This window comes from Carettochelys insculpta, chromosome 21, assembly GCF_033958435.1.
Source record: "Carettochelys insculpta isolate YL-2023 chromosome 21, ASM3395843v1, whole genome shotgun sequence".
Lineage (NCBI taxonomy): Eukaryota > Metazoa > Chordata > Testudines > Carettochelyidae > Carettochelys > Carettochelys insculpta.
In genome coordinates this window covers 19,545,680-19,560,602 of record NC_134157.1, presented here as the reverse complement: position 1 = coordinate 19,560,602, position 14,923 = coordinate 19,545,680, and the positions used below count along the sequence as shown (strand labels likewise).

General features: G+C 41.1%; 1 protein-coding gene across 1 annotated transcript in view; it reads right to left on the bottom strand.

Annotated features, from left to right (window-relative positions):
• Positions 1 to 282: 282 nt before the first annotated feature.
• Positions 283 to 14,923, bottom strand: part of CCDC187 (coiled-coil domain containing 187) — an 85,258-nt gene continuing 70,617 nt past the window's right edge. Inside the window, exons 22-30 of the mRNA XM_075015859.1 lie at positions 13,353 to 13,537; positions 12,360 to 12,472; positions 11,521 to 11,584; positions 10,006 to 10,028; positions 4,755 to 7,760; positions 3,856 to 4,197; positions 3,136 to 3,279; positions 2,056 to 2,181; positions 283 to 1,545 (exon numbers count right to left, since the gene is read on the bottom strand). Of these exons, the coding sequence (XP_074871960.1) occupies positions 1,390 to 1,545; positions 2,056 to 2,181; positions 3,136 to 3,279; positions 3,856 to 4,197; positions 4,755 to 7,760; positions 10,006 to 10,028; positions 11,521 to 11,584; positions 12,360 to 12,472; positions 13,353 to 13,537 (4,159 nt within the window). The 3' untranslated portion in view covers positions 283 to 1,389. The remainder of the gene's footprint in view (positions 1,546 to 2,055; positions 2,182 to 3,135; positions 3,280 to 3,855; positions 4,198 to 4,754; positions 7,761 to 10,005; positions 10,029 to 11,520; positions 11,585 to 12,359; positions 12,473 to 13,352; positions 13,538 to 14,923) is intronic.

Here is a 14,923-nt window from a genome sequence, read left to right as displayed (position 1 = left end):
CTACATCTGCTATGATGTTCACATACGTTTACTTTATACAATGCGAACAGTTCCACTGAGGGCCAAAGACCCATATGATGTATCGTTATGGACATGCACAAATTTTTGCCTACCTTTCTAAGCTCTTGTCATATTAGGCCTGTAAAATTCTTAACACAATAGGACTTTAATCTCTCATTGGTGCCCCTACTATTGTGATACAAATGGGTAACTAATAAAATAATAGAAATTTGTTAACGTAAGGCCTTCAATCCATTTGAGTCTGTCAGGAACATCGTTTAAAAAGACAAGGTTTTACTTAAGATGTTCTGAAGCCAAACAAATCAATATGAAAACTGTAATATTAAGTATCTATATTTTAAAAATATAAAACCAAAATACATTTGCATTACATCTTGCCCAACAACAGCAAATCTTTAATATTTCACCTTAAATATAAAGTTATATATAATTTATATTAAATGAATGAGCTTGATTCCATGAATGTGTAGGATTCAAATAAATCATGAGAACTAATTATTTAATTCTTCAGTTATAAGCAGTTTTTGCATATTGGTAAATTAAATAAAACACCAATTTAACTAATCATGAACGAACAGATCAGTCCCGTACTCTCTACTAGCCAGTGTTTGTTTAAAACAGTAACAGTTTACCAGCCTTCTCCAAACATGAAAAACACACAAGTGCAGGGAACACACACAAATGATATCTGGAACATCATATTTTCCTCCTCTGCTGCCTCAATTTCCTAATCAAGTCAAACATACTCAGTATACTTTCTTTTTAGGAGACTTATAACAATTCAAACAAACTCACACGTGCTAAATGCATCCTAAAGAACTGATTCCATCCCCAGAGGTTTTTAAGTCCCAGCTTGACAAGGTCCTGGCTGGGATGACTTAGTTGGGGTTGATCCTGCTTGAAGCAGGGGGCTGGACTAGATGACCTGCCGAGGCTCCATGTAGTTCTCAGGGCAGCCTGGGGAAAGGGGGCATGCTATGGCACACTCTTGGCAGCTCTCAGGCCTCGCTGCCCCCATCCACACCCTTTCCATCCCAGGCTCTGCTCCTTCTGGGAGCACGGAGTCACACCCCCCACCTTGCCCAGGGGCCTGGCAAGTCCGTCCTTTCTCCCCAGTGCTTACCCTTTCTTGGTCCTTTGAAATAGCTTATATAGGGGCTGCCATGAAGACCTTTTCCACAGTGCCTAAGGGATGTGTGATATTTTTTCATTCCTATAAGTCAGTTGTTTGCACCTTTTTAACTTAGCTGGAAAATGCTGGGCTTTGGATGCACAGTTCAGAATGAAAATTCTTAAGCATGTGGTTATGGAATCATTACTTTGACACTCAAAAACCTCCACTGCTATGGATTCTAAGGAAAACATTCTCTAATCACAAGTTCTTTTGAGCGATAACTTTTTAAGGACTTCTATTGTATCAAGGAGCAAACTGTCAAAAATGTCTTCAGTGACTCTCATCTTCACAGTTAATTCATCCTCAGCATAGTCAATCCACTGAGATTCTTCTTTGTGAAGATCCTGAATCTAAAAATATAGCATAAACAAAAATGTTTATAGCAAGAAAATGGGCTTGGTCTTGAAAGATACTAACCAGTTGATCCCCTTTCCAGAAAAGCACCTTTGCGTACACAGGAGCACCTCTTCTGAAGTCACATCTCTGTTAAACATCTCTTTAAATTCTTTGCTGGTGCAAGGCCTGGCTGCTCAGTACATTGCAGAACTGAGTCCTGTGAGCAGTCTGAGTTAATTTTATTTAGCTTTGAATCTGCATGTATCAATAATAATACAAGGCCAAACCCTAGGAATTTTTAAGACTGCTATTCCCATTGAAAACAACAGCTAAAGTATGCACTCAAATCAATCACCTGAGTCTCAATGATTTGACATTGCTGGATTATGATTATTATAAATATAAAGACAGGGTAGCCATACCATTCAATCAAGTATGTTAAATGAATGTAGCTCTGACACAAGAGTCAGTATGGCTTGCAGATTTAATTTATACAAAATGCAACAAATCTCCATTTTGCTTACCAGGATAGGATCCACATGGTCCCTTTTACAATTCCTGTACTTGGTCATTTTAAGGAGCTTCCTTTTCATCTCCAAGCTGTTCTTTTCCAAGTTCATTATCTTTATGATTTCTCCCTGAATAAATGACTTCAAAATAAAAAAAGTGGACCTGTAACGCTGTACATATAAGATTTATCACTGATGCAAAAGTTGCAAAACCACATTTTCAAAGTGAGACTACTTTAAAAAGCATAGCTCAGGTTTTCAAAGCTAAGAGATTTAGCAGCCCAATTCCCATTTTCTTTACCATGAAAACCTTTTCAGAGTTATGCCTGCAGCTTAATTATACATAATCAAATGGGCTTAGAAGTCTGTATGTCAGAGGAATTTTTGGATTAGCTGCCCACCTTATTGTATTTTTACGCATGCATTTCAGATTCTAAGCAGATCAAAACTCAGATTAGGATCAGGTTATTCAGCTCTAATATCAACTCAGTAGTATTGTATGGAGCAGAAACTTGGATAACAACAAAGACAATTGTCAAAGAAATCCAGACATTTACAATAACTGCCTCCACAAAATCCTCTGGATCCACTGGACGTACACCATTAACAATCAAGACCTGTGGCAACTAACTCATCAACTTTCTGCCAAAGAAGAAATCAGGAGGAGAAGATGGCGATGGATTGGACATACCCTTCGAAAACCAACCACCACCCTCACAAGGCAAGCTCTAAGTTGGAACCCACAAAGAAAAAGGAAAACAGGGCGCCCAAGAAACACCTGGCATAGATACCAGAAGGCAGACACTAAAAAGATGGGATACAACTGGTCAGAACTGGAAAAGACCACCCAGGAAAGGGGACGCTAGTGAGTGGTCATCAATGGCCTATGCTCCAAGATGGAGGAGTGGAAGAGGCTTCAATCAATCAATTTCAGATCAACAATCAACCCCCAACATCATCTATCACCTGTGTTATGTGTCATATCACTACCTTGCCTGCGCACCTGTTGTACATTTCTTTATCATTTCCCCCCTCACACACTCAGACTTCTGCATTGAGTTTCATTGTAGTGCATGTGAAATCACCAGGATGTACCTTGACCTCACTGACGTCTGTTTTTCTTCGAATGCATCTGGAATGGCAAGAACCCAATTTTTCTTTGAGCCATGGAAGAGGATGTGGATTTGCTGTCACCTGATATTCTGTATGTAGCAGCTCATAAGTTAAATCAAATATAACCTGGAACAAAGAGGAAATTTCTGCCACTGCTGTTTTTTTTTCAAAATGTAATTTAGGGCTGGTAAAGCGGCAAGACTTACCGCCCTGGAGTTTCAAGACACAATGCAAGACTGCCAGACCCAGTCTGTATTGCTGACATCTTTAAAGTGGGTATGATTATACCACCCTCTAGTGGCCAATAATATAAAGAACATACGAACCTAAATACTAGCCATTATCAGCCCAGCATTATCTGAGCACCTGCTGCTTGTGTGGTTGAGTTTAGTTTGTGTGAATTGTTTAACTGTTGCTGCTCTTTTGCATGTAAGAGTGAACAGGAGAGACTAAAAATATGTTGTTTTTGTATATGTCCCAACAGACAGCAACAAAATAGTTGTCTCGGATTAGTGAAATCTATATTTTATTTCACAATAGCTTAAAAGAAATAATGTATTAACTCTTCATTTTTCTGTGCCTGTGTTGCTCTCCTTTTGCTATAGTGGGTACAGCTGGACTGAAATTAGGTGCTCCTTACAATGCAATTTTCATTTTTAAAAACTGGAAGAAAGTCAACTATGGCAAATGCTTTAAAAATACCTGATTGTAAATCCTCTTGCTTTCTCCTTCCAGATCGTCATTTGAGATGTCATTAAATTCAAAATCCTTTGGCACATTGATCCTACTAGAATCTGAACAAATGTTTTGAGGAGTCCACAGTTCATCTATTACATAAGCAGACAGCAACTTAACATGTGAACTATTATGTGGCAGCAGGAGAGGAACCTCCACTATTTTATTCCAAGGAGCTGAGTGCCAGTGATCTAATCTATGATGAGTTTGCCTTCGACTTTTCAGCTCCTTGGCATGTTGGACAGAACTGAGCTGATCAAAATCTTCAGAACTCCCAAAAACACCAGCATCAAGGATCTTAATAAGGAACTTGAATGAAAGAAAAGAAAAGAAATCCATTACATTTATATTTGTTTTTTTCCCACAAGTTCAACCTCAATATTGCTAATATTTAAAGACCATTTAAATTTTTACTTAAAAATTAAGAACCAGATTCTGGTATCATAGACTTCCAAGCAGATGTATATTAATCCTGCACAAAAGTTTTATTTGTCATTCTCTTTGGCTCCATACAACCCAACACTCACACACATCTGCTGATGGCTGGGGTACTTTCCATGTGATAGAATTACTCTGCAATGGGTCAGTTCTATGCAAGAATCACATTGAGACTATTTGCTGACCTTCAGTTGCCATTTTGGAGTGCTTTTTCTGGGCAGAGCATTACCTCAGAGGTTTGAAGGGAGCCAGACTCCAGATACCCTTGCTCAAATAGAATTTGGCTCTAATTATCGTTCTCTTGACATTCTGTAACTTACCAATGGCAGAAATGAACCTGAGAAGTACAAAGATCTGCTTAAATAATCAACTGCAAGATAGGGCCTAAATTGATCTATCTAGAGACAAACTCTTGACTTTGTACTTACTGGAAACATGCCTAGAGGAATCTCAGAAGATACTTGCAACATCGCATCTGCTTTAGCTCCTTGCTTCCTTTTAATTTTCTTATATTCTTTCACTGCATCATCTACAAATTTAGCTACAATTTTTTCTGCTACTGTTTGTGCTATGTGAGAGCCATGAATTCTAAGTGTAGCAAGGTCACAGAGCAAGGCATCAAAAACTCCAGCAGATTGCTCTGATAAGCTAGCACTGTGATTGTCTCTTTTTTTTAGGCCTTTGAGGTGGTTTTGCAATTCTCTTTCAAAAGTACACTTAGTTTTGTGTTCAGTTGTACCAGAAAATGCAATTAACATGTCATACAGAAGGTTTTTTGTGAGTCTGCTTGTGATATCATTAGCCAGTCTACTTCTATCTTGATCTTTCAACAAGAAGCCAATACATCTGCTCTTGTTTATTTCTTCTGGGTTACTACCCTTATTTCTCATCGGGAGCACATGTTCTGCAACTGTCTTTTGCTTTGTGTGCGTCAGCCCTGTTGTTTCTTTATCTGATTCTAAGCAAGCTTGATAAGTGAATTCATTGGACATATACTGATTATCAGAAGGAAACTGTCCTTTGTGCTCTTTTCCTGATGGCATGGACATGTGTGATCTAGATCTGTTTTCTTTCCATGCTGAACCTTTCACGCTGTACGTGTCTTTGGAGTTCTGCTCTGTATATCCTGTCCCCTGCTGGTTATCATCAGCCCATTTGTATTTCCCTCCGGATGATCCATCATCAGAGAATGAATTTTCATCCCCAGGGTAATCAGAACTCTTTTCATTACCCTCCAAGAGGTGTGAAATTTGATCAGGTCTGACAAAGATGCCACAATATTTAGTGCACACAAAGTATTTCACTCCTCCATAAGTTCCATCATGATCACCTTCTGGTTTGTCAAGTGCCACGCCAGCCCAATAGCCTTCACCAAAATGGGTACATCCCTTGAACATCAGGGTACCTGGCTGCCTGGGCTTCACTAATACTCTGTCTCCAACTTCAAATGATAATAAAGGGTCATCGTTATCTTCCCGAGATTTGGACAACGTTAAGAAGGGCTTGATTTGTCCCTTTACACATTCTGGCCTTTTAATAGCTTGGCTTGAAACAATGGGAATTGACACATGTGGTGAGTCACAAGGCTGCGATGTTGTCTCATTTTCTGCTGCCACATGTTCTAAGTCCTCCTTTCTGCCTGAAATAACGTCTTTACCCCAACAACATCCTGAGACAGTCTCGTCCTGAGCTGAATAAACAGCTGTTAACTCTGGAGATGGTGGGGGCAATTCTTCAGGCATGGGGCCATCACCTAATGAGAGCGCCTCATTCATTTGTCCTGACACAACTTCACTCGGCAAACAGTGTGACTCTCTCACCTCAGAGAATGTCATTGGTTCTGGTGGAGAAGGGAAGTCTCCCATGCTGAAGCTAGTGTCATCACTTTTTGCCCCTTCACCTTCTTCTGGGGGTGGGGGAAGAGTCTCACTGTACCATAAGAAATCATTCTTATTAGACGATGGCAAGTCAACACTTCCATAGGACAGCACTTCATCAACAGGAGACAGTATTTCTGACAAGGCATCTTTAGGAATCGGAGGCAGAACTTCATCACTGATAAAGATCATATCATCTTCACTCTCAGAAGAGCTGCCCCTCTCTTGTGGCATCTGTTTTTTGGAGGAAGTAGGACAAAGTGGCATCATCTCAGATTTCTTGAAGGTTTGACCTTCTGTTGGTGAGTTATTTTGATCATGTGCAGCCACCCTTTGAAAGGTTCGTTTGTCAGATGAACTGACTCTAGCTTCTGTAGGAGCCTCTTCAGAACATGTAGGCATCAGTGAGTATGGAGGTGGAATTTCATTTGGTTTCTCGGATACGTGTCCTTCAATTAAAAGTTTCATGTGATCTGTTTTAGTTTCTTCTAAACCTGACACATCTCTGGAGGCTAGTGAAGAGTCTTCAGGAAACAATGGCATTTGATTGTTTGTCATGGATTTTTTAGGTGGAAACAATGGACAGTTATTGAGCTGCTCAAGAATAGCATCTGGATGCTTCAGGGATCTTTCAGGTAGAGACCACATAAACTCTACTTTAGGCTGACCAACAGATAAATCATAGCTTTCACCATCCTTTTTCACTTTGCTAGTTGCAGAAGCAGAGCTGTCTTGTCCAATGTTCTCCTCAGTACAAAACTCATCATTGTACAATAAAGAGCTGGAGGATGAATCTGAAACCTGCTCAGATGTTTCCTGAGAGGGGATTTTGTTTACACTACTGTTTTCTGAGCAAGGCAGTAGAGTTGAAGCTTCCAAGCATGGCTTGTTCCTTCCATTGGCAATGTTATCAAGCCAGAAGGAAAATGGTTCTTCTTTCCTTGACGCACTCAGTGTTGGCTTTTCGCTTCTTGAGATAGTGACAGAATATGATTCATAAGCACACTCATATTCTGAAACATCTCTGGGATGTTTTTCAGAGCCATGACAGAGCAATGAGGCCTCACGATTGCAATCATCATGAGGCACTTGTTTAACACATATATCACTGGATAATAATTCATTTCCGTCACTTACTGCTCTCTGTGCCTCTGTCAAAGGGTTAGAAAACACATTATCACCATCAGACAGTTGTTGGAGGGTAAACTCCTCAGGCATGCTGATATCGGTGGCCTCAGCTTCTAATTCGGAGTCTGAAACAGAGCTTTCTGAGACATTGATCCAAACTGCAGACACTTTGTGAAATTCAGGGAGGGACTGGCATGAGTTTACACTCTCATGTTGCAGAGAGGAGTCATGTGATTCACTGGAGGCTACCATAGAAGCTAGTCCCTCGGAACATGTTTTCAGATCAGGCTCATCATCAGGGGGATCACACACATTATTGTCCACATGTTTAATCAACCATTTGTCCTCTACAGGATTTTTATCACATGGTGCAAATACTTTCACTGCTTCTTCTTCTTCGTTGACTGGAACATCTGCCAAAATCAGCAATCATTACAATCATGTCATTTTATTTTAAATGATTACTTTCAAATAGTTGAGCCCTTCAAATCCTGCAATCCTTTACTGCTAAGGGCTTTTCCTCCCATCCTTAGAGTGGCCTTAGCTTGGAAGTACCTGTGGGGCCCCAGCTGGACTGGGGCCTGTTCCGTTTTTCTTTTCAATCTGCCTTTTTGCAAGAATCTTTTAGAAATGTGTAAACAACATTTCTCACCCTCTCAGTATTGACTTTTTCCATCTGGCAAATACTGATTTTTTTTATATAATATATATATAGTAATTTCCTACTCAAGCTATACCTTCTAGTCACAGTTGTATTTTTCATTTCAAAGTCAATAATGCTAGCTGCAGTCAAGGCACTATTTTTAAAATCACATTGTACATAAATTTTAAAACAGGACACATAACACTGAAGAGGTAAATAATGTAATGGGTAAATATAATAACCTCCAGTATGATTAATCTGAAGAGTTTAAATCACGACTATTGAGGTTAGACCTAGACCACCAGGAAGAAAACCCTGGGAGGCATCACTGCAGAAAGAGTACAAGGACATCCCTGCAGAGCCTGGGAAATGGTGGACAGTCCATAGAGGAATCAGCCAGAAAGCCACAAAGAGTTATGTTTATTTGAGTTTGGAATGGGTGAGACTAAATGAAGGATAGCTGAGGAGGGAGCGCAGCTGGAGTCGCCAGACACCCACCCCTGAAAACAGAGGCTAGCCTGAGCCCTGACAAAAGCAGAAGGCTGCCAGCCCCAAAGACTGGTGGGGAAAAGAGGAGCCCTTGCCACAGCAGGTAACATCTCTAGGATGTTTTTATAAAAACAGGTCTAGTCTCATGGCAAAACTACTCCTGTTCACAATGGGGAGGCCAACCATGCTCGCTCCAACTCAACACATTCATACTACGTGTAGTTTGCTTCTGAAAACAGTACATCAAGCATTCAGGTGGGACTGGAATATAAATTCCAAGTGAAGGCACCTGAAGAGTGCAGGGTATATACCCCATAAAAGAAAACATTGGAAAGAAACAAGACAATTTCTATTCCAAAGTTTCCCATGGATATTTTCCCCTCCTTTACTTTTTTCCCTACTTCTGGATAGAATAAAAGAGTGAAATGATTGGGGCACATGAAAAGTATGGTGAGAGCCAGTGTGTTAAACTTAGGAAAGAGAAGGGTTGGGAGACCCAGACTCAATGGGTGGATATTAGATGGAAGGGTGTGATTAGCTGCAGACATTGGTGCATTTGGGCTGGTACAGTATGGTGCACTGTACTGGTAAGTTATTTTTATAAATTTAGGATTGATGATCTTCTGGGGTTCGATTTCGTGTGCCTGGTAGAGATGCACAGGATCAAACTATCTGAGGTCAGCAGTCAACCCCAACACACCTCAATATTGTGAGGAGTGAGGGAGGTTGATGGGAGATTTTTCTCCAGCTGACCTCCCTCTGTGAAGACAGCCAGGTAAGTCGATTGCAGAGAAGTCGCTTCTGGCTACACAATTGTTGTAGCTAGAATGGCATATCTGTAGTCGACTTACCTGCCTCATGTAGATCAAGAAGAAAAGGGGAAAGGGCTCACAGTTCTGCACCTTTCCCCACTCCCCCTCCCAGCAGGGAAAGGAGCAGAACTGCCAGAAGCTCCTCCAGGTGCCATACCACCCTGAACCCCCTGTCCTGCCACGTAATGTGAGATGGGAAGGGGAAAAGCATGGAGTCAAATGTGAGGGGGTCATGTGGCCTCCCCTTAGGTGGTCTGCCCCCACAAGCTGGTGTACCCCCACATACCAGTCGGAACTTTTGGTTACTTGCACCATTGGCTGCAGCATTTCCAAGAAATGAGATCACGAGAGACTGACATGGAGAAAATGGACTTTGAAGACACAACCCCTTAGAGATGGGACTAACCCTTGAAGAAGGAGGAAAGGGAGGAAGGTGCAGGGATACAAAAATGAGACTCAAAACATCTTGTATTCTTCAAAATTTGACAAAACATTTTCCTGAAGGACATCGAACAAGAATGTCTTGACCAGCTCTAATTCCAAGTCTGACGAAGCCTCAGAAATCTTCCACTCTCGGCATGGAAGGAGCCAGCTAGACAGCACATGCAGAAGGCAAAACACCTGTCTGGTGCGTGAATGTTAGCAGTTAACATTCCTAGATCAGCGTTTCCCAACCTGGGGTCTGTGGATCCCTGGGGGTCCATGAGGGTATTGCAGGGGGTCCAAGGACTATGCTGGGGGTCCGCGAAGGTACTGCAGGGGGTTGTGAAAAATATAAAAGATACATAAAAATGATCATAGCAAATAAGTTTTAAATAAATTGCAAAGTTCCAATCAATTATTTTTAAATTAAGTATCTTCCAATAATATTAATTGCTGTCCGAAAATCTAGGTTGTTGTTGCCTTTTTCATTAAATGACAGGTACACAGTGGCTTTGATGGAGGGGTCCGCAAGCAGTTTGGGAGAGTGACAGGGGGTCCGTGATTGGTTTGGAGGGATGACGCGGGGGTCTGCACTGGTGAAAGGGTTGGGAACCACTGCCCTAGGTTGTGAAACAGCTCAGACTCTGCCCAGGAACACAAAACCGGACAAAACACTGAATGTGGAATCCTGGCCCCATTGAAGTCAGTGGATAAGCTCCTGTTGATTTCACTCACTGAAACGGTGACTACCCCCTCGCTCAGAGTTAGGCACACGCCTCGTTGAAATGAAGCTCATACGAGGCCTATGGAATCTGGATCACTGTTATAAAAATGACGCAAATCATCTGAGTGTTCCCTATCATAGGATCCGGCTGAACTTGATTTAGGGCTGGCGACAGACTTTGTGGGTTTGGGGCAATGGGGAGATGCTCAGCTCCAGGTCCTCCCTCAGGGGGAAAGGGTGGGATTCGGAGTATCCAGCCTTCCAGCCTCCTGGACCACACTGTGCCACCCCAGTCAGCCTTCAGCATCACCCAGACTGCGCCATGCAGGGCTTTAGTGGCAATTTAACAACCTGGGGCTCCAGCTGCTGCCACGGTAGCTCCAGGGACCTTTTTTATTGCTGGGCCCCAGGGCAACTGCCTGTCTCCCTGCCCACATCGGCAGCCTTGATTTGATGCAGCAGAGACATCCCCTTAGCACAAATTATACAAACGAGAACTGATGTGACCATATATGCAAATTTGTAATACAGAGACTCTGCGCACCCTGAACTATATAACTGACATAACTGTCCCATATATAAAAAGCCAGCTTTATTTGTTATAAGTTGAAGTGGGAGCAAGAAATATGAAATGAAGATAAAACCTGGAAACAAAAATAACTCCAGTATGTCCTGTCAAAGTCTATCTTCAGCTGATCTATGTTCTTCTAAGATGCGGAGCCTTAAATTATCATGAAAATATCTCAAAAGAAAGTAAACTGTTAATGACACAATCAGAATAAGTTATGGTTTTGTTCTGAGAAAGCAGTATAATCATCTCGCATAATAACCATTAGACAGATCTCTAACATCTTGCCTAAAGGTGATTTATACATTCGGTACAGTGAGCAAGACACTTAGGTATTAATGACAAGACTGTCTCTCTTTCTATCTATATTGAAGTTTGATTGAAGTGCCTGAAACAGATTGGACGTAATAGCATTAAATATGATTTACCAGGTCCTTGGAGGGTATATTCTACTCAAGCAAAGCATAAGCTACAAGTGGAAAGTATCCCCAAATCTTTCATTGTAAACTCACAGTCATGGGTACTAATACCTTCATTGTCTTTAAGGGTTGGAGTGTGGTTTGAAACAAACTTCTTTTCCTTATGATCAGATTCCTAGGATGTAAATGTTCAAAGGTCAGAGATAGCATTATAAAGGAGAGGGAGACGGGCCAGGTCTACACCAGTGTTTTTGCTAATTTTTTCAATGCATGGGCAGAATCCATTGTGTTATGTGCACTGAGGCATGTGCAGATGTGCACCACAATAGAAACACAGGCTTCCAGTTGTGGGGGCTCTAGTACTTGGTGACCTGACTCTCTCCTGGGCAGCCACCCAAGCACTCAGCTGACACTGGTCTACACAACAGATTTGTATCAGTAAAACAACACTACTCAGAGGTGCACTAGTGTAGACAGCACTCTGTCTCCAGGACAGCATCTCCCACCGACCTAGCTACTGCCTCTCATGTATCTATCTGGACAAGGAGGCTTAAGGGTCAGAGTGGCCAGGCCTGCACAGTGATAGAAGGAGGCATAAGATACCCTCTCCACACACACACACCCTATGCAGCCTCCATGAATTTCTGCTGCTGGTGCTTGGTGGGGATGAGAGTCTGTAGCCCTTGGGAACAAGGGAAGGGAAGGTTAGATTGTTGCTTAAACACAGAACATTTAAATCTTGAATAAACACATACAAGGGAACCCCATTTTCATACCCTAATTTAACCTAACAGATGATAAGAGGTCCTGCTTATAAAGCTATTCAAGATCATAAAGGGCAAAATTCACCCTTGTGCAGAGGAATCAATATGAAGCCAATGCACCATTTCATCCTTGTTTGCACTGGTGCATAGGCGTGGGAGTAGGCTCTCAAAGAAGGATGTGCTTACAAGAAATTCATAGGGTTTGTCTTCTCTGGCAACAAGGGTGAGTGTAGCTCCATCCATTTCAGCTGAATTTGGGTGTTCTGAAGGTAAGCGAGCATGACATTGATCATTAATCTCTGCAAGACATGAAGTTCTTAGTTACAACACTGTGTTTTTATGCAGGGGTAAGTTAACTTAACTTTAGCTTTTTATTAAATCAAACACAAATCCTTCTTGGTTTACAACAGTGCATTTCAATAAACTTTTTTTCAAGATTTTGTCCCAAATATTACTCACCTGAATAAAAATCACCCCAACTCAAGCTATAGAAACTAATACTCCTACTTAATGCTGTTCAGGCCTTAACTATCTAACCACACAGCTATTCTTTATGTACACCCATCTCCAGCTATACAAACCTATCCTTCATAGGGGTTCAACCAGGGTACCTCTGTTTTTGTTAGCCGGGAAGTGGGACATAAGGATGGGTTGTTTACATTGAACATTGGTTTCTAGCTAGTATTTGCTCTTTGAAGAAAAAGGTCCGTGAATAGTATTAACCCTCATAAAAGTCCATGTTGCACAGGGAGTGTTAACATGCAAGAAAATATTGATCAAATTTTCTCTGGGGTGATACCATGAAAACTTCCAGCCTGGAGAAACAACGATGATTTACAGCAACTATTAATTATCTCCTTGTAAAAGATCATTTAATCTGCCACATGGAGGATTTCAGCATCTACCTTGTTTGCTCCTTTTGAATAAGAGGTCATGAGGGATAGCTCAGCGGTTTGAGCATTAGTCTGCTAAGCCTGATGTTGTGAGCTCAGTCATTGAGGAGGCCATTTAGAGGTCTGGGGCAAATAAATTAAAAAAAAAACTGTCAGGGATGGTGCTTGGCCCTGTCAAGAGGACAGCAGACTGTGCTCAGTCCACCTCTATGAGACGTGTATCTCCATATCCCAATAAGCCCCTCAGTTGGGATGGGGCTAGCGTGGAAACCATTGCACTGGATACCTGTGTTTTCAGAGTTTTTCTCCATCACAGGGGAGCCTGTGCTTTGATCACTGACATCACACAGGTCATTGGCCATTGTTTCCAACACTTCAGGGGCTTGTACACCTAAACTTTGCTTCCATCTCTCTGGCACCTCTGCCCGTTTCCTGCAGTGCAGCAATGTTTTCTCTTTCCCAGTAGGAAAGCTGTAAACAATTAGACAAGCAATTAATGATTTCAGGTTGGGTTCATGATTGCCAATTAATCATGACAAACTCAGCGGAAGTCAATAAAGGTACGTATCAAAGGCTGCGGCAAGTCCTGCTAAGAGGCTGGAGATTGCTCACATGAATATGTTTGTGGAAACAGCAGCAGAATATGAAGGCAGAAATGCTCCCAGGTTGGAGCATTTCTTTTTCCATTCCAAATACAGTTAAGCTCAAAAAAAAAAAAGTATTAAAATGTATTTAGCCTTCATCTCTTCTGTAGCTGGCTTTAACATAGCTGAAATTCCCACTTTCCCTTCCAAAACCAGAGGCATATTAAAAAATAAATAAATAATCAGAAGAAACAGGAAATCAAAGTACTGTATAGGGCCAAATTCTAGGCCCACATGCTGCCCCCACTCAAGTCAATAATGATTTAGTAGATTTCAATGGCTCACTATTTTGTATGAAAAAAAATCTAAGAACAAATCTGTAGGCTTTTGAACTTCATATGCCAGTTAATATGACTTTACAATGACTGTGAGATAGGACTCATATGCACCTACTGGAAAGGCAGAGAACCCTACCATTTGAATTAAAACAGATTCTCCATTAACTATGAGCAGTACAGGCACAATGCCTTATACGGTCATATAAAGTATCTAATATCACCAATGGTTAAAATTACTACAGGAACTACATTTCTGAAGATGTATTTGAGTTCTTAACTGACAAACCTTAGTTGACAATCATAGCATAAAATAATTGTTTTTATTAGTTTTGTTTCCTTTTGTAATTATTATAAACAGTGAAAAATGTTCAGATTGAAGCTACTATACAGAATAAAATGTAATATGTTTAATTCTTTAGGGTGAAAAATTAAGAAAAAGCAATAATCATTAGGCAATGGTATTGATCTTCTTAATTTTCCAGCAATAGTTAGTCCTGCTGTGTGTAAGAATATACAAAGTATCTATTCCAAACCCTACTTAAGTCACTAGGAATCTTTCAATTGACTTCAGTGACCTACGGATCATTCTCCAAGACTCACAGGAGAATGCTGAAAAATAATATAGGATTTCCTCTGCTGTTAATGTTTTCCTATTAAAGTGGGGCAGCACAGTTGCAACATTTGCTGTTTGGATGAAGCTCTAGGGATGGCTGTGAGGAAGGGTTAGATTCTTTCCAAATGAAGAAGTATTGCAAGACATTTAAAAGAAGCCTAAAGTACACACAACACATTTCAGTGCTGGATGCAGAAAGCTTAGGCAGTCAGGTATCACAGACATCTCTTTACAGCTTCTGGAATGCAGCATCTAGGTACGAAGCTGATCCACTCAGACAGCCTTAGACGTGAAATGGATCTATATACAACAACACAGCCAG